We start from the raw sequence: 20,075 nt of genomic DNA, 5'->3' as shown, positions 1-20,075 counted from the left end.
ATACAGACTTTGTACTTGTTTTCCACATAAATCCATTTGTTATGTTTCAAGGCATGAGGATGTACAAATAATCTCTTGATGCAGAGACAATTCAAATACCAAATCAATCACAACTTGACATGCAATTACACTGCTGACTGCCTTTGGATTATTTGCTCAGTGTCAAATATAAACCAGGCCAAGATAAGATAAGCATATTTATAAAATGTATAACATAAGATACAAATTAGACAAATATTTCCATTTCAAAGCATAACTAAATGTAATAATGGCGATTTCAGGAGATTCTTCTGCACCTTCACAATCTAGTTATCAAGCAGTTTGCAATATTAACACTTTGCTACAGTAACTGGCTGTCAGCCTGCTGCAGCAAGCAATATGACTTTGCATGTTTGCCTGATCAGAGATGCAGCTCATCTCCATAGAAATGATCATGTGTGTGTAGAGCCTTGTCCCCGTGGGGGGACACAACACATTAACACCCAGGCTAGGATTTGGTTTCCTGCCAGCACCAGCTCCACCAGTAAGCCCAAGTATTCACATTGTTGCTGCTGATAATCCAGCACACTTGTCCCCAGCTGCGAACAGGTCTTATTAACAATGAATCAGTAACTTAACAGAGTTAACATCCTGCTGTTCTGTCAGTGGCTTTGGTGTGTTAGGTGTAACTATTTACCAATACCATTAAAAATATGTTCAGTGCTTGATCCAATAAGTGAAAAGGTCTAGTTAATTCATAGGCTAATCTGTGAAAAATATAATGCAATGTAACGTAAACAGTATATTGCTTTTCCATTTTTGTTTTGTTTTTTTACAGACTGTCTTCCAATATGTATCTTCAGCAGTTAGTGGAGGAGGAATGCCAAATTGGATGCAGAATCAATGAAATTACATCACAGCAAAACCAGACAAATCAGACAAAGACCAAAATCCTTTGATGGAAAAGTTTAAATTTAAAGGTTAAATAATTACATTTGTAGAAATGAACATATTTCCCAACAGAGGTTGCAGTAAAATTCTAAACTAAACAAATCTAAACTAAGTAAAGTCAAAGTAAGGACACATATATAAAAAATAATATATATCTCATCGCAGTCAAGTAGGTGTGAATGTAGGTGTATATTGGTGTGACCACACTATGTTTGGAATGTAAGGTTACTTTTATCAAGCTTTCTCTCTCACTCCCTCTCATTGCTCTCTCTCTAAGCAGGATTTGCACACTTTTCCACATCAAACTGTAGCACAACAATGCATTAACAAAAAGTCCTGTAAGGTATGGTCAGACACTACCACAGACCTCCCACAACTCATGACTCCATTGTGGCCCTGGTAAAAATTACCCCACTGGGCTAGAAGAGGCATGCACGCTGACATAAATGTAGGCAGCAACCAAATAATATACCATTAGCATCTCTGGGGGACCATGCATGGGAAAGTAAGAGCAGTAAGCACAGCAAGAGAAGAGTAAGGCCGACGGGAGAACAGAGAGAAAATAGATCCATGGTCTCTGTGCAGTCATGCAGCCTCTCTCTTTAGCATTTCCTTAAGGCACTGGCTGTTATTTATCAATGAATAGTGTCTATACCCAAAAGCATATTCAGTTTGCTGCTGTTATCTAAAGAAGGCTGGTTCACAGAACAAACCTGAACTCCTATTTTGGCAACATTTTAAAGAGTGAACACTGGACAAAGAATACAATTTATTGTAGAACTGTTTATCTTGATTATGATTAAAAAATTAAAGTTATAGGCTTAAACCATACAAATAGAATGGATCAAGAAAATTTTAAGGAACCTGAGGAGAATAGGAATGCAACTGTATTTGGATCAGAGAGATCAAAAAATAAATAAATAAACTTTAGCAAACATTGTAGTATAGACAAAATGCTAAAAATGCAGCCCTTGACCTTGTCCTTGGGTGAGGGCAGGAAAGTCTAAAGCAGTATGCTCTTTGAATCATTCAACATTTCTGGTAAAATACTTCTAAACAAACAAATTTGCACAGAATCAGAATTTCAATTTTCCCTCAAATCCTAAGAAGATTATTGTGGAATAGATCGGAGGAAACTGCTGTTGGCAGAAATTGGATGACTTAGTAGAGAATAAAGTTTATTGAGGAAGTGCAACTTAAGCTTATTGTGGCCCTCCATGATGCATGTGGTTCAAACTGGAAAATATCAAAGGCTTAGTAAAGAATTCATGAAGATGAGACCAGCTATGCTTACAAGTTAATTCTCTGACAATACAAAGCATGTACAGTACAACCGGTGCGATCTCAGATACATTAGCAATATTAATGCAGTGACTGATGCATCATGTAGTGGTAGGTAGATTTTACTGACCTACTCTGCACAGAGGTCTGAGGGTACAAATCTACTGAAGAACATCTCTAGATCTACAGGGTGTCCATAAAGTCTCTTTACAATTTAAAATATATATTACGAAGGCAATTGATGAGATATCTTAATCAGATTTGCTCTATATACTCAGTGGTTATCAAAGTTCTTTCTATGGGGTTATGTTAAAGATATCGTGTATCGAACAAAGATACAGGACATCACTGATCTAAAGCAAAAGATCACTGATGCCATTGCCACCATTGATGAGGCTGTGCTACAGCGAATATGGCAAGAAATCGACTACTGTCTTGATGTGCTCCGTGCAACTAATGGTGCCCATATAGAGGTTTATTAAATGAGGCAAGAAAAAACTTCAATACCTACTCTTCATTTTGTAATAATTTCCACATATTTGTCTGTTCATTTGCTTTTGTAATAATTTTTTTTAATTGTTAAGCGACTTTATGGACACCCTGTACAATAGAGATTGGTGTTTAGTAGAACACAAAATAAAAACACAAATGTTTCGGATCAATAAGTCTTACTTTAGAATTGCTTGGTATAAAACCAGATTGAAATGTCAGTAGCATTCGTCATGTCAGTGCCAATTTATGACATTTGTTACAAGTTTTTTTTTTCCCCTCAGCACAACTTTCAGAATATTCCGCAGGTAAATAAAGTGTAAGTTTTCAAAGTGTGCTTTAAAAAGCAAAAAGGGCAAGCGCCCATTCAGTAATGTTTCAAGAGTGACACAGAAAACACTTTGGGGAAAAAAAACTGGAAGATGACATTTGCAGAACTGTACCAGTGCCCAGAGGTGATATCGATCCAAGATTGATCAAAGTGTGTAAGTGACTGAACAGCAGCAGAGGGATGCTTACAGTGAAGGCCAACCATAACTGAAAGCAGCACACACAAGTCTCAATCCTCATCCTTCATCTATTATGCATTTCCAGATATACCAATTGTCCCTTGAAGACAAAGTGCCCCCCCGACTAAAGTTTTTTTTTTCTCCCCTTTTTCCCAGGAGAGGCATTTGGTGAACATAATGGTTTTCACTCTGGTAATTCAGTTTCATTCAACACTATGGAAGAAAAGTTAATTAATTTAGGGCACTTTTGATTCTATTTTCAATTAATTCCTGCAATGCTGGAAAGAGCCAATAAACACAGTTTTTTATTGCTAGAATGACAAAACACCACTGTTGAAATCACCAGCTTGTCACATTATTTTGAAGTGACACGGCATGAATTTTAGTTGCTTCTGAAGAGCAAGGGCACCCTTCACAGAACAGAAGGAATGTCTTTTCTCAAATCATCTAAACAAGAACATTTATTTGTTACTGATAAAAAGAGCATTCCCAAACTCTTGTACTTCTACTACACCTCACAGCATTAAAACCCATTGGTTCATAAGACTTTTGAGAACTGCATCTTGTAGCCTACAGCGTTTGCTTCACAATGATGTGAAAGTCATCTTGTTCACTCATTCACAGAAAACAATACACTTGCAGGAAGGTGTGTCTGAACATGAATAGTCATGTGATTTACCTGAGAAGACAAACACCCACACAAAGACCCGCATAATGAGCCTTTCACTGAGGAATGTGGCTGAGAGGGAATTAGTGCAATACAATACAATGCAGATCCAAACGTTCGTCATCTGAGTCGTGTTTTTCCTCTGAGGAGAAAGTAAAGTATTTGTCGCTGTCTGGAACATACGATGCGCTTCTTCACCCGCGTAACGTGCCATCATCCAAATGCACAGAAAAAGTGAGTAAATTCTATGATGAAGTTTGACGTTTTACATCATTTCTCAGAGGCGTGCACATTATTACCTGGTTCACCTCAGATTATTTACATATGATATTACATATATGGTCAGTGTGAGGCAGGATCAAATTAGCTGTAGAGACGGGAGAAAACGTACTTCTCCTTATGTTCATACGGATTAAATAAAAAGTGATGATTTCGACTTGAATTGTTTCATTTCAAAGAAAACATTTCAAGCTTTCTAGTCATATATTTCTTATTTTTTATGAGGCAAGTAGTCGCTGAGATTCTGGTTGTTTTATTTACGCGTCTGTGAAGAGAGATGGCAGAAACAGAGAAGACAAAGAGCGCACCCTGTCTGTTTTCTTTATTTAACAAAAGCACAGCGGTTTGTTGTTATTATGAGGGTATACAAATAAAACTAGACCCTTTATGGATTTGAATGATATATTGCTTTTCGTTCGTCGACCCCTGAGGACTAAAACAGAAAGAATGTCAAAGATGCCTGCTGGTTTTTAAATGTCAAAATCCCCAAATAAAAAGAACTCATAACCGAGATAAGCATTCTGCCACAGAACTAACCACTCAGAGTCACTAGAAGGCCATGGCACCAAAGGCTAAACTTATCAGTGCACAAATATGGAATAGTGCCCGAGGTCAAAAAGATGATTTGCCATTGTGCTGTATTTTACTTCTTTAATATACTGACATCACTTGATCCTACAATATGTACTTCCATTTCAGTTAGATAAACTTCCCACACTTTAAAGACTTCTACCATGTGTGGTGGACACAGTAACTTTTCATATCCAACTACTGCAGCTGTTTTGTTTTGATTTTTTTTTTTTTTTTGCCTTATTCATTTACAATTTGTTTTCTGCTTTTGACAGGTGTGATAACAGATCTATAATTTTAATCAGTGCCAGGGTAATTGCTCAATACTGTGAATTAAATGGCTCAGAGAAAACTGGTTCAAATTAGCAGGCAAGCAATTTTTTGAAGCAGTTTCCAGCTTCATTTGGACGGAAGCAAGGAGCATGACAATTTAGCACATGTAGACAAAGAGCAGAAGTAACAGTTGTGGTAAAAGGAACATTAAGAGTGGTTTATCCAGATGAGCAAAATCCTCATAGTTCTCCACATGCTTGCAACAATCCATGCCTATTATTTTTAACCATTTTTACTAAATGCCACTCTCAGCCTGGATAGAAGTATTACTGTTCAAGATTCAGTAGTGACTGACTTGTGTTTGAGAAACACATCAGCACCACTAAAGCAGCCTTCATACACCTCAGTCAGATTGCCCAGGTTTGCCTATTTCTAACACAATCAGATGCAGAAATTCTCATTCATGCATTCATCTAATCTGAGTTGCTCTTCTCAGATCTTACACTCTTTAGCACTAAAATATTCTAAGACTGACACAACCTGTTTTATAGGTCATTATCATAATTACAGTGTTCATTTCAGGCAGCCTATACATGAGAGATTAAAGATAAACCTCTTTAATTATATTTGATAAGGGCTTCTGGCACAAAACTACAGCATCTTGGTGTTTAGCACATTCATTTACTCTGCTGTACAAACAAAAGTTTGAGGGTCATGTGGGGCAATGATGTTGACTTCTTACATTAAATTATCCTGGTAATGTTTACAGTGAAACATTGTCTGGTGATGTGCCAAACTGAATCCTTCTTAAGTTGTTTTATCAATCACTTAAATGGAACATACAATACATCCCTTAATTAATATTAGGATGAATTTTAACTACAGGGGGGTGGAGCCTATCTTAGAATTCAGCTGGCAGAGGACAAAGGGTCTCTGGACAAATTGTAGATCCATCATTAGGGCTAACTCAGACAGAGAGAGAGTCACAACTATTAGCAATTAGAGCAATAAATCTAGCTAAGTGTATATCTTTAAAAAGTGAGCAAAAAATCCACAATTAAACAATCTCTTCAGAAGATTAGTAGATTGGACACAGTCTTCACTTCTTCTAAGCTGACAGTTACCTACTGTATCATTTTGCCACAGACATTTTCGAAATATATACTAAAATAGAATATAAAAAAAGAAGAAATTACATAAATGGATAGATAAATAAATAAATAGAAGTAATTTATTCCAGAGGCAGTTGGATTGCTCAACTTTAAGAGATGTAATTTCTTCTTTTATGCAGCCAGAATGCACCAACCAGAACCACGCTTCTCAAATCTGGAGAAGAGAGGATGTAAAGGTGATTCTGATACACAGAGCCTTCCTGACAACTGGCTTTGATTAATTTTCTGACCAAACTGATGATCATAAGCATTATAGATTTAAACGATACACTGCATACATTTCTCAAAAAAATAAACCACATTTGCATAGAAACTTTACTGTGCAAGAATACTAACTAGACATTTTGTTTATATACAACTAATTCAGATACATGAGATACATTCTGAAGGAAACATAATTTCAGATTATGTTTTCAAGTTAATATAAGTCATTTGTTGTTAACATATCTGGCAAGTCACAAAACTGTGCATACTGAACATATAAGAAAAATGTTTACCAACAATGTATTTTAAATAAAACACCTGCTCTTGCAATACAATAAAACATCTGATCATGCAGTACAATATCCATGTGTAATGACTATTATTAAAACTTGTTTGTGGATATAGTATATTTAGGCACTGACTCTGCTTTCCTGTCCTGTTAACTGTCTCGTGACCTGGTTTGGGAAAGATCACGGTCTTAGTGCAACACAGGAAAAATGACATGAAATATAAGTGCTTCTTTTTTTTTTTTTTTTTTTTTTTTTACATAAGCCTAAACAAAGATGTGAGTGAACCCCTCTGGTGTCAAAGTCAAACGTTTATGCACCCATCATCCATTACAATTTCCTCCCTGCTGTAACATATGAACATTATTTGTAGGAGACAAGAGGTTTGTCCTAGGCACTTCAAGTTCCCTAAAATTTCAACTAGTTAACCATTAATTAAGAGGGAGTGAGTTGCAAAGTCCTGTTTAGAGCAGATAGTCAGTTAGGCTCCAGTGCATTCTGCTGACACAGACTCTGGAGAGCAGCTTATATGGTTCTGGTATGCCAAATCTTTCTGTAAAACTGCTCTCAAAAGCATCTTGTAATCAGAAACAGCAAGAATCAGTGATTACTAATCATAGTCCAATATGCATCAGTGTGCCTGTCATGAGGATAATTTCAAGTAGCATTTGTGATGTCACCAAGATAATTAAAATAATTGATCTGGCAACTCTTAGTGGTCATTTAATGAAGCAATAAGGACACATAAAATACTGAAATCCTGGTCATTTCTCATTCAAAGTATCTCAGCATGATAATGCACTTTCTGTCTAGGCTGGTAATGCTATAACTGGGGCTCCCTATATAAAGGACTGAACCAGTTACAGTGAATTAATTGTAAAATTATTGAGACAGGTGGGAATGGAATGCTAAATTAATAAACTTCTGTTTGGCAGGGGATTTCATTCCCCTTTAAAAGAGTGTTGACCAACAAGTTGAAGCATGTCATTAAAGTGACAATCCATCAAAAAATGGATAAATTAGTATCCAACACCTACCCCCTGTAAGTATCTAAAACCTTGTTGGAAATGTTGTTTTTCATGGTAAATTGTAACTCTGGCCATCTTGAATTTACATTTACATCTCTCTGTACAGAAATTACAACATAGTGTAGAAACACGTAAATCCACTCCTTAGTATATTTTCCTATGCATTGCCTTAAAACAAACATAAGCTTATGTGTTCACAAGCTACACATAGTTAACTGCCAGAGGTACAGACAGTAAACAAAAAAGTATTTTGCCATATTTTGATGTAGTGGGTAAAATAAGATCATTTGGAACATGAGCATACAAATGGATAGTGCATATGAGGATGAGATAAACATTATTAATCCTTGAAGGGAAATTTAGGTATGTTGTAGATGTGGTTTTACTGTGTTATATGATTTTTAAATAAATTTTAGCACCATCAAAACTGAAAACCCACTTAGAAATCATTATCACTGAAATCAAGTCATCTGGTATAAGCTGACCACAGCTCCTGGTCTCTCTGCCACTTGTAACACCTGCTGTTGAAGTCAACAGAAGGTGACTGATTCTTATATCATCTGGCTGAAGTATCACTCTAAGAAAGCCAAAAAAGGCTTTGTGATCATGCTAATGTTCTTTTGTGTTTGTGAACCAGTTGTTGACAGCATGTGAGCCCTTTGCTACTCCAAAATGTCAACATCAAGATAAAGCTGTGCTGTGAAAGCATTTTCCTAATTGCATAGGTCACAATCTTCTCACACTTCTATCTGATTCATTATCCATCACATCCATACTTGACTTGCATCATGAGGATACAGGCTGTTGAGTTTCTAATTTGTCTGAAAACTGTCCGTCGAATGATTCATGCCAAGTGACAATTAGCAATGTAAAAATATCAACTTCTATTTTCTCATCTTGGAGAAAAAAAATGAGTCAGCTGACAGGCTGCAAAGACGGTGACTACTATCAACTGCAATTCTGAATATGAGGCCAATGTAATTTGTTTCCATCGTCATGGTTAGAAGACACCAGTCTCTTTTACTTCATATTGAATTTGATCAGCTGTATGATCTTTTGTATAGCCAAAAACAGATGATGATTATTCAAATGATGAAAAGACATAAAAGTGAGTTGATCTTCATAACTCCAGTGATCTAATAGAGAAAGTAAACAAGGGCAATGCCGTGAAAGAATATGTGACCATACATCAGATGAGACCAAAACACTGGCACAGCATTCAGTATGTGCTGACCTGATGATTCTAGGACATGGTAACGTAATGCTTTTACTCTCTATAGGTGTCAATTTTATCATCAAAACTCACATCTTTGCAGTTTAACAAGAACTGTAGGTAAATAACAAAATAAGAAATAACAGAACACGAAACTTTTCATCATAGATGTTCAGACAAGGATCCTCCAACTATAATTTTTCCAAGATGCTCCTTAGAGACGTAGAAAAACATTATTATTATTTCATTTCTCCACAAATTGGACCTCATGAGATGCGGTACATATCCTTCAGGTTCTTCAAACTCTTCCTGCACTTCAAAAATAACCAGGTCTTAGCATAAAAATACTGTATGTAGTCAAGGCACCTCTATTCAACAGAAAGGGGGTGGTTTGGTTTGCACTCTCCTGTCTGTTGAGCATTCACAAATTACTTTAAAATAAAACTTCCATAGAGGAGTGTCATTAACCCTCAAAAAATTAGACAAAACAAAGAAATACCTGAAGAAATGCCAAAATTAAATCGAAGCCTGGTGTAAATAAAAGTCTCCCTTTTGTAGACAATCAGCAATGAAACTAAAGAAAACAATCTATGACTACAGACTAATCTTTGTGCAAATTTCCTATGCAGATGGCAGTGCAAAATGTGAGGGGGCAAGGTGTCAGAGACTCCAGCTACAGCAGTATTACGCTCATGTCTGAACATGCCAAGAGCTGCAATTTGTACTACTCTACAATGTGGATTTCTGTTGTGCCAGAACAGGTCGTAATTAATATCTAGTGTGCTAACAAGAGGAGACCAACTACTACAAACAGGCTTTGCTATAGTATTCCTGCAGATGGACAAAGCAAAGGTATGAGCTGGCTCTATAGTCTTTACACATCATGTTAAGTTAGACCAGTTAAGGAAACTGACTTCATTTGTTATCTCCAGATATGAAGTACTCAAATCCCCATCCACCTTACTGACTTCATTTCTGTCATCTTCTGTCCTCTCACTTTGCTGCCGCAAAGTAATAATCATCATACTGTGAATTACGAGAATGGACTCTAGGTGTCTTGGAAAGCAGGAGAGGGAAAAAGTCACACACAAAATGCTCCCTGGGTCACTATAAATTAAGGGAGCAGGAAACAGCCGTCACACTCCCACAAGGACTTGCGCTTTATTCTGGAGCAGGTGTGCTGCTGCTGCTGCTGCTGAGGAGCTGCACTGAGCAAATTATCACCAAACAATGAACAGTCCTTTTAAACACTCTGCTAGTAAGTCTGGGCTCCTAACAGCCAGAGTGCCTGGCTGTGGGTCTCCTGAAGCATCCCCCCCCCCCCCCCACCACACACCACACACCACACACCACACACACACATCACTACTTTACTCTGCATGCTATGAAGTCCGCACGTTCTGCTTTAATCCCAGCAGGGATGGCCTTTGCACTTTACCTTCACTGACATCATCCACACAAACCTGCTCCATTTACCTACAAACTCAGTGAAGTTAGGAACTTCAGAACTGGCTTTGAAATACTAGGCCTAGACCCATAATCCTCAGCCCACCTAATGTGTGTGCATGACTTTGTTTATGGCCATTTAATCAGTAACAGTTTATTAATATTCACACAGTCTGGATGTAAGTGATTATTATGTTATATGTCAAAACTGCACTCTGTTGTCACCACTAGTGACAGTATTCTGGATTTGGGATTAGACAATAAGGTCCAGCCACAGAACCGTAGGGGGAAAAGCTTTACCTACCAAATTCAGCACCGTTTCAACAATATCCCTGTTGCTAACCTCTCCGACCTGGATCAGTCCGATGAGAACAGCAAATTTCATCTTGATATTCCGGATTGGAACCGATGGATTGATAATCCCAGCCGGGAGGACCACTGAACCCGAGCCGGACATCATCCGTGTCTCAGCGGAGACTGCAGCCGCGTGTTGCCCGTGACCTGGAGGAGGTTGTCGGTCCGAGAGTGACACCGAGCCCGGCATTGTCACCGGTCTCTCGCTCGTCATTTCCACCCAACCCGGGAGGCTTCAGAGGCTAGTTGTACGCTTTCTCCGTGCAATGTTTTTACTCACTGCTACGGGGCATCAATAACAAATAAAAGACAAGAAGACTCGCGAAGCTCCGACAAACAAAAACAACCCACAAACAAATCTCCGCCAGTATAATCCACTCTGAAGAGTTCCTTTGAGTGAGACCGGTGTGTTGTCGGTGGCAGCCGGTCTAACTGAGCTAACTGAGCTGACTGACCTGCGCTGTGTGCACAGTGCTCTGCGTTGGAGAGTGAGCCGCTCGCCTGGATACGCGTCTCCGTGTCTGAGCCGCTGTCACCGCCATGTTGCCGCCCCCTGCCTGCGGACCCACTCACCACGCCTGCGCTGACCGCAAGCAGGTCGCTCCCCCGTCCTGTCCACCTGGCAAGTCACAGCAGCGCCTCGTTCAGCTTATAAAATAAATATAATAATAACAATAACAATAGTATCACACTCGTTTTATGAAGTTTGCATGTTGGTAAAGATTTTACAGGTCAGGATTACGCTTCAGGATTCAAGAACTGACCTTGTTGAGATGAAGTTACCTGATTTAGTGCCGAGCTAAAATAATAATATTAATAATAATGATAATGATAATAAGCCAAGCAATATACAGTTTAGTTTTTTTCTTTAATCCGGTAAAATCTAAGATTATCAGTGTTGCTGCAATAAAGGCCAACAAAGGTAGAAGAAAGGTAAAATAGCCTAAAGATAAACACTGGTTCAGTAGGGCCTAAACTACAGTGAGCTAAACGCCGTAATCATTAGAATATCTATAAAAAACTATAAAATAAATATTCCAAGTTTACTATAGTTCCTCTTTACATAAAAAGCACAGGTGTACCTAATAACAGTGATTGCTCTGTTGGGTTTCCAAGCTGGTAAAAATAAAATTAGTTGCACCTGTTATTGATCCCATGTCTCCCTGTAGATTTGAAAGGGGAGGGAGTCAGAAGAGTCCAATAAGGGGTTCACAGCGCTATAAGGTCTATATATTTTTTTCTGTCCTGCATTTACACTTTTATCTATAGGCTATTTGGTTCTGACTCTTACATAGAAAAAAAACACCATTATCCCTCCAGGTTTATAAGCTTAGAACAGCCTAGAAAGACCTAATACCATTTTTGTCTTTTTGAACCAGTCACCTAGACAAAGACTAGAATGAGACGAGAATTTAATGGCCATGTACATTTTTTTGTCTGTGGCTATTAGCTATTTAAACCTATAGTTGTAATGGTGGGTCTCTTAAAGTTTATTACTTAATTAAGGGACTTTACTGCAGATTAATTTAATATATTTATTTTAATCTCTGAACCTGAAAAAAAGTTATTTTCAAATTGAGCATTTCTTTTTCTTGTATTTTCTTTTTTAATGAACAAAATGCAAAAGCATTGTATAGTAGATGTAATAGAAGTAGTAGAAATATCGTAGAACATATTATCACTCCCTTTTGTCTTAAATGTTTTATGAAACTATCAAGTCAGGTGACTTCTCTAATATCTTGTATGTGGCTGGTTTTAAATATTTTATATTACGGCAAAAAGATACAATGGCAAAGTTGAGAATATACTGTTAAATTTATGTAGGCAGAGAAACTTTTTTTCTAAAGCCACCAGCTTCCAGTGGTTATATAAAAGCCTGATGCTGACAGCTTGGCAACAATCCTGTCCATCGTCCTGACTGACAGTTGGAAGCTGAGCCTGCATTTCATGACCTCATTAAGCTGATCCGTGTCAGCATGGCTTCAGAAGAGTCAGAAATGTTGTCATCCTTTATACAGTGGTACCTATCATGTAGCCTATACTGTCCAATTTTAAGGCTTTATTTAATATGCAATAATGCAGTATAGATCAATTGATCATTTATGATTTATCTTCTTCACATATTCATAAATTAAATATCATTTGTGACACTTGTTTTTGATATTGCTGTGGTCCAATGTTGTATCTTATAACTTGAATGCTATGTTACCTTCATACGCACACACATACGCATATATGGAGCTAAATCACAAGAGCAGATCCAAACTGAATGACCTGCAGCCAGTTTTTTTTTTTTTGTTTTTGTTTTTGTGATGATTGTCTTGATGAGGTCTGACACAGTTTATCTCTATGTTCTATTATGGTTTTGGTGAATGGTCCCTTTACACACTTTCATCATGGCTGAGCTGCCCAAACCTCTAATTTAATCATAGCGTTGATTAGATCCCAGATTGAATTTCTCAGACCATCACTCAAAATATATTTTAACACTTCACATAATTAGTTTAGAACTATTGTGGCACTGGTTCAGAGCTAACGTGCCATATTTTAAGACTTAGTTACTATATTTGCTCCATTGCCACTAAAATGCACATTTCCCCCATTAGACATCATAGAATGGGGTATCTATCTTCTCACCCTTACTATTCATTGAAATTAATTAAAAATATCCTGAAGACAGGTTACTTTTTTCAATAATATTGTCATGAGCTAAATATTAATTGGTTACAGCATGATGAATATTCTGCTGATCACAAAGAGACATCTAGTGGACAAAAATGTATGTTCTATACATAACCATGATACAATTTTTGTTGAAAAAAATCAATTACAACTTCCATTTGATTTAGAATACTATATTTATATTAAAAATGAGTTGAAGGTAAAATGATGTCCATTCAAGTCTCTCTTCCTAGGTGCAAGACCTTCAGTCTTGTGTTTCTTTCAAATAACCAGTAGAGGTCCCTCTCATCTCAGTTTAATATTAATTGTCCATAACAGGCATTTAGACTCCTTTACAGATCAATAAATGACTATTACTTAATAAGTTAAAATAGCTTGTTTCTCTGATGTGGCAAAATTAAGAATAATTGCACAAAAATGCATAATCTTTATATTTTTATTAAAAAGAATTATGTCTCTTGGACTGCACAATGCAGTACCCTAAAGCAGGTATGATCAAGTCAAACCTTTAGTCATTTGCTTCACAGCCACAGGAGGTCAATGGTAATAATAAAATTAAACTCATTAAAAATGGCAACACTGAAGCAAAGTAAAACCAGCTTACAATTTTGTACCATGTGTATTACAGAAAGGTGGACACAATGAAAGAATCAATATATAGGCAATTAACATATGTACTATTTGTCCCTTCACATATATACAATATATACATCTTGTTTACATGTATTGCAAATTTACATACATATATACAGACACTTGAGTGTCCATCAAAATAATTATAGCTTTAAATCTGAAATGATTAACAAGCTTCCCAGAAGCATTTAAGAGCTTAAATGTCCTAGACATTGTAGATTATAGCAAAGTAATATAATAATATTATTAAAGTTAATAATTATTATAAAATACACATTTTGCATCATCATAGTAAATAAAATTATAATGCTAAGAACATTGGCAGGCTTATTCATTTCCCATTAAGTAATTATGATCAGCACCTATAAGATGTCCTCTTGTGTAAATGTGCAAGTACAGAGGAGCTCAAAATTATTTTCAGAATATTTGTACTCTGGAAAAAACTGAATGAATTGTGCTTTATCTCTGGGGTTGTGTATATATTTTGTGTCTGCCTTTTAGCAATTACTCAAAGGGCAAATCTTGATCTCAAGACTGAACAGACAACTGGCAAAGTCAGATTTTGGTCTCTGGGCCATCTGTGACGAGTGGATGAAAGGAGTTACGGATCCGGGCAGCTTCCGCTGCACAAAGGTGACCAAAGGCTTTGTTGTACCAATCTGGAGTCCTACCTCTGAAATCAAAACAGTATAATCATAATATATATACAATGAACTTAAAATTAATGTAATTATTAATTTAATATAATAATAATGATTATTATTATTATAATAATATAGCTGCAATTATAAGAGTATGTAAAAATGTACTGATGTATTCTCTCAGAAAAAACACATTTTTAAGCAAGAGTTCATGAGAAAATCTTGCAACAGGACTCATGTAGGTCTTACTTTAAGTCCAATCTGCAGATGTGAGTTAGTCTGGACTTTCCAGAGCCACAGGGCTCAAGCAGGTAGTTGGATTCCAGGACAATAGCTCGTACCCCTCCAACAGAAGGACAATCCTCATGCTCTATGGACACACAAACCAGGGAACATGCACCTTTCGGCAAATCTGTCCTCCATGACCTTGAATAAAGACAAAGAGATTTAGTATGTACTCTAAAAAAAATTAAATTGCTACCAAACAAAGGATGAACCTTTGTTGTGTTCTCTTTCTAATCACCACCCACCTGAGTACTACAAAGTTCCTGCTGGGATGAGGGGGCATGTGACTGAGGACATACTGAAACACCTCAGTCTGCTTGTCCAGTGTTTCACACACTTTCCACTGCAGCAGGTCCACATCCCACAAGTGGCGCTCTCGCAGCACGCGGTTCAAAACTACAGATGGTGGAGCTTCCACCTCCACAGACACTCTCCACCGTCTTAGAGGGTTCCCATCTCCCACCTGGATGAAGCACAAAGACACAAACCATCATGTTAACTTACAGATCTGAAATCAAGATCCATGCTTTAGGTGTAAAAGAGCATGGCTGAACTCAAGTGCTTAATTTTCTTATCTGCATTACTGATTCACTGCTGTAACCTACATCATTTGGATTTTGTAAGTGACACTGCGATAATTTTGATGTACTTACATGAGAAACAACAATAAATTAACATACAATCAATGAAAGATGACCAACCTTCTTATAGTAGAGCTCTGTGTTATCAGAACTGCTACATGACACCCAGTATTTGGACTTTTCCCGGGCCTCTTTAAGCAGGTTCTGAAGTCTCAGCTCCATATGTGTTTGGTATGTTCCATCATCATCTTCCAGCTGCTTGCACAGCTCATCAATTGTTGGCGCATGCAAGTCAGCTTCCACGTATGAATTACGTGACTGAGTAATCATCTCATGAGGGATCTAATGGGTGTACAACAACATGAGATAAGTCTCACAGTAAAATAAACACAAGAAGGCCTGTGGATATTGCATTCAAGCTTGAAAGTCTTGCATTATGTCAACTACAGGTTGCTGTACCTCAAAGAGACGGTTGCACTCTATGATCATACGAGCAAGACCCTGTGTTGCTGCAAGGTTTTCATTCAGATCCTTCTGGTCAGGTCTGCCAGTGGTATACTTCTTTTGCATGGCCCTGGGGATTATGGAGACAGAAATCTTATTAGGCCAACAGAGTCCCTCAGGTCAACATCCCATTGAAACATTTATAAACCCGTCCTCCACTCTACAGGAAATCCCTTTTGATCACTTTAGCAACAATTGCAACATGGTAAATTAGAGAGCTTTGCTATGTTTGTACACAGCATGTTCTCATAAAATACTGAGCTTTAAAAACAGCCTCATGTCCTTTTAAAACTAGCCCAGAGAGATAATAATCTACTGTACCGCTGAGAGCAGAGTAAACCCTGTAACCCATTTTATGGAGTCATAGGTGAAGAACATCATGCAGTAGTTAATAGACTGCATGCATATCTTGTTTATGTTTTAGGCACAGACAAGCAAGTAATGCAGCTGACTCAATTCTAACACTAGAAAACATGAGAAAAATGTACCTTGGTGAGAGATTGTCTTTCTTTAGAATATTGAGATGGAAGAGGGATGGGGCCAGGCATACAGCTAAGTTCATGGGTGTCATCTGGTTCTCCTCCACAGAGGAAGTGACATCACTTAGAAAGCAGAGCAGTGTCTGCAGCACCTCTCGGTTTTCATCTGACATCAACATAATGGCTGCCTGCACAGCTTGTAACCTTAGGTCCTTTGGCACATCTGCATATATCAGAGAATTAAAATTGATTGGTGGTACAAACAGTAATTTATTACTTATTCAAATTATATCCTTGCAGAGCCAGATTTACGTCCTTACATTGGTAGATATGGAGGAAAGTCTCCCCCAGCTTGCTGGTCAGCAGAGGCTCAGGTAAATCCCTGAAGAATTGCTTCACCATGTCCGCCACATCATAGGCAGATTGATCCTCATAGTTCACATCGTCTGGAGAGTTCTCATTCATTTGCCTGAGAGCTTGAATTCGAGACTTCACCCCTGATTTACGAAAGAGACCCACCTAGAAGAAAAACCAGCATGTTAATGTTAGCCTGACAACTGACAGCAAAATGTAATCACACTGTAGAGCACTTCAGCTGACTGTATCCTTATCGTATCTTGTATGTTACTACTATGTTACACGACATTACATGAATACACATTAGATAAACTCAAACATTTGTTACATCACATGTGACTAAGCAAATCCATACAACGTCACAGCATGTATACTGTGGCTGACCTGGTCAAGACACTGACTCCTAAGGTAGCGCAGGGCTTGCTGCAGGCCGAGGGGCAGAGGTTGTCCAGAACGCTGCACGTGCACTATGAGAGGCACACCGAACACGTTCTTATCCTTATAGTCTGGTACCTTCATTCTTTTCATGAACTTTGGCACAGACCTAGGAGAGACAAGTATACAAGCATTGACAACTTGTAAGTCAAAAGGCAATCTGGCCACAATACTTCATTAAGACCTAATCATATCATAATAGACAAACACACACATTACAAGAACTAATATCATAATATAAGCAAAAGATGCAAACAATCATGAATCTCAAGTGGATTGTAGAAGGTTAAATAAGGCTTACCAAGTCCAGCCATGCTTGCTGGACATGGAGTACTTCTCCATGATTGCAGTAAGGCGCAGCAAAGAAAACTTCTGCAACACACTTAGTTGGCCTGCTGACTGGTTGGTAATCTGCAGCGATGCCACTGAATGACTTAAGCGATTAGATATTTGGAAGCTGGGCCATCGTACTCTAATGCCATGAAACAGCAAAAAAAGAGAAGCTTTTTTTTTTTTTTTGGTTTGTTTATACAAAACTTCAATGAGTGTAATTTAAAATATTTTAATATTTTGAATACATTTTCACAAGTCTTACCGATTGGGTCTTGTGAGTGAAGCACCTACTCCTGAGTCCCTTCTTTCCCTGAGCTTGGTAGATTCTTTCTCAGTAAGTGACAGTCTGTCCCTGTCCTCCTCACTGGGTGTTATTTGGCTTCCTGTGACAGAATTTCTCTCAAAGTCCAGTGTGATTTGACTTGAGGACTGAAGGCCTACTGTATCTTCCCTATCACTGTCGACCTGCACTATCCCGTCTCCTCCAGGCAACACATTCTTTGACCAATGATCCACTATCTGCTGTAGACCACTGACATGCATCAAGATGTCATCCAGGTGGGGAAACAGATCCTCTTTCTCCAGGTCCATTAGGTCTCCAGTACTCGCATACAGATGTGAGCCAGGAACATTATCATACACACTGATGCGGCTACCTCTGGAACAGCACTGGGTAACAGGCCTGGATTCCTTTCTGTGTGAAATTACTGAGGAGTCCAGGTGCATGCTGCCAGTGTGCCAATTAATAGAGACACCACTAGCTGGGGAAAGGCTCTCTATGGACAATGCTTTAGGGAAGGTTCCTGGCTTGTGGTCTTTGGGAATGTGGACCACCAAGTCTTCATAGGAGCAGTATTCATTTTTGCGATTTTGTTCTGCAACTTTATTCACTTGACTATCTGAGAAGATGTCTATGTCCTCCAAATACATGCCACTGCGCTTGTAGTCAGCCCGATGAGGCTTACGCTCTTTCAGGCTGGGTGTGCTGGTAGCGCTGCCACTAGAATGGCTGCTACCCTCGCTACTGGAATGGGACAGCAGAACTTTATTGGACAGTGGTTCTGTTGTCCCACCATTTCCATTTATGATCTCAACACAGTGCAGTGTCTTTAAAGCCTGTCCCTCCTGCTGGAGCACTGGAGAGCCAATAACCAACATTTTATGACCCCGTCCCAGAGTTCCGGAGTGCAGTGTCTCCATCCGCTTAAGGAAGTCTTTGGCACGGGTGCAGCTTGTTTTGCTGTTCTTATCAGGTAGTGAGGCATAGTGACCAATTTCCTTGGGGATATGAGGCATTGTGAGAGATGTAGAGTCAGGCATTGCTGCAAAATCTGAGCAGGTGCGGTTGGAGCAGTCAGAGTCCTCTGTGCTGAGGCCCCTATGACCACTACCCCCACTGCTCTCACTGTGCAAAGATGAGACCTCTGGCTCACTCAGGTCTGTCAGAACACTCTCACTGCTGGTGGTGGTTCTCAGAGGCACGCCATCCCTGGAGGGCTGCCTCTTTCTGTGGTTTACCTGCAGAGAGTCAGTGTTCTGTAACCTGGACCAACGCTTGCTGCTCCTCTCAAAAGTCCATTTGTCACTGAGAGCAAACAGGTCTTCTTCATCAGAGTCTTCACTCTGGGGAAAGACAGAATATGTATAATATAAGGAAAACTGAATGATTATTTCTTTAACAAATTTCAAATAAAACTATGTTATTGTTATATTGCAAAATGGTCTAGTCTAAACAGAGGGAAAGCATTGAACCTATTTTAAAACTATTTTTGAACTTTTAGGTTAGTGTTTAGTTAGTGTGCGTATTTTTTTCAACTTAAGACACAAGGACCTTGATGATAGGCTGGAAATCTAATAATTCAACACTTACTTTCTTCTTCGGAAGGTTTACTTCAAGTTTCATAGAGGCACATTTGTTCAAGGTGTTGAGTCTCCTGAAATTCACAGAGGTTGAAAACTGCTATGATCAAACAGGAAAAATGAGCACTCCTGAAATAAATCCTATTCGGTTTGCTCTTTAAGCGTTAACCTGATCTTCTTCTGTTCTGGATGCACAACCAGATGCAGAAGGAAATTCAGATTGAATTGAATGAACACTGGTAATTGTCGGTTGCTATGTTCTCCTCCTCTCAGGGTCGATTGTAATTGGTTGTGGCCTGAGCGGTGGTGTGTAGATACTAGAATAGTTTAAGGTGAATTTAAAGTCAACCAAGCATTTTGCTACATCCTTGGCCTAATTTGTTCTGTATAGTCATTTTTAGATTAAACTCTCCAATTTGTTCTCTCTTTGACGCCATTTTGCAATTGGCATGGTAATTGTGTACACATGATTTTAAAAGCTGACTTGAACTGTGTCCAACAGTCGTTATGCAAGCATGGATGCTCCTGTGCTCAGTAGCACCAAAAGATTTGCTTTTGAATTCTAATGCACATTTCCTGAACT

At 38.4% G+C, this 20,075-nt stretch overlaps 2 protein-coding genes across 10 annotated transcripts in view; both read right to left on the bottom strand.

Moving 5' to 3' along the window:
- The window catches only part of nbeab (neurobeachin b), a 178,540-nt gene extending 167,365 nt beyond the window's left edge, over positions 1 to 11,175 (bottom strand). For both annotated transcript variants that reach the window (XM_026295919.2, XM_026295910.2), the window contains exon 1: positions 10,653 to 11,175. In XM_026295919.2, the coding sequence (XP_026151704.1) occupies positions 10,653 to 10,916 (264 nt within the window). In that variant the 5' untranslated portion in view covers positions 10,917 to 11,175. The remainder of the gene's footprint in view (positions 1 to 10,652) is intronic.
- A 2,631-nt stretch (positions 11,176 to 13,806) lies between these two features.
- Positions 13,807 to 20,075, bottom strand: part of stard13b (StAR related lipid transfer domain containing 13b) — a 52,172-nt gene continuing 45,903 nt past the window's right edge. For all 8 annotated transcript variants that reach the window (XM_026291750.1, XM_026291768.1, XM_026291759.1 and 5 more), the window contains 11 exons: positions 19,503 to 19,566; positions 17,895 to 19,255; positions 17,601 to 17,771; positions 17,249 to 17,408; positions 16,828 to 17,026; positions 16,517 to 16,730; positions 15,984 to 16,098; positions 15,645 to 15,866; positions 15,189 to 15,406; positions 14,908 to 15,084; positions 13,807 to 14,690 (listed from right to left, as the gene is read on the bottom strand). In XM_026291750.1, coding sequence (XP_026147535.1) covers positions 14,573 to 14,690; positions 14,908 to 15,084; positions 15,189 to 15,406; positions 15,645 to 15,866; positions 15,984 to 16,098; positions 16,517 to 16,730; positions 16,828 to 17,026; positions 17,249 to 17,408; positions 17,601 to 17,771; positions 17,895 to 19,255; positions 19,503 to 19,566 — 3,019 coding nt within the window. In that variant the 3' untranslated portion in view covers positions 13,807 to 14,572. The remainder of the gene's footprint in view (positions 14,691 to 14,907; positions 15,085 to 15,188; positions 15,407 to 15,644; positions 15,867 to 15,983; positions 16,099 to 16,516; positions 16,731 to 16,827; positions 17,027 to 17,248; positions 17,409 to 17,600; positions 17,772 to 17,894; positions 19,256 to 19,502; positions 19,567 to 20,075) is intronic.

This window comes from Mastacembelus armatus, chromosome 13, assembly GCF_900324485.2.
Source record: "Mastacembelus armatus chromosome 13, fMasArm1.2, whole genome shotgun sequence".
Lineage (NCBI taxonomy): Eukaryota > Metazoa > Chordata > Actinopteri > Synbranchiformes > Mastacembelidae > Mastacembelus > Mastacembelus armatus.
Note: the sequence above shows the minus strand (reverse complement) of the source record. Positions and strands in the feature narration are given on the sequence as shown.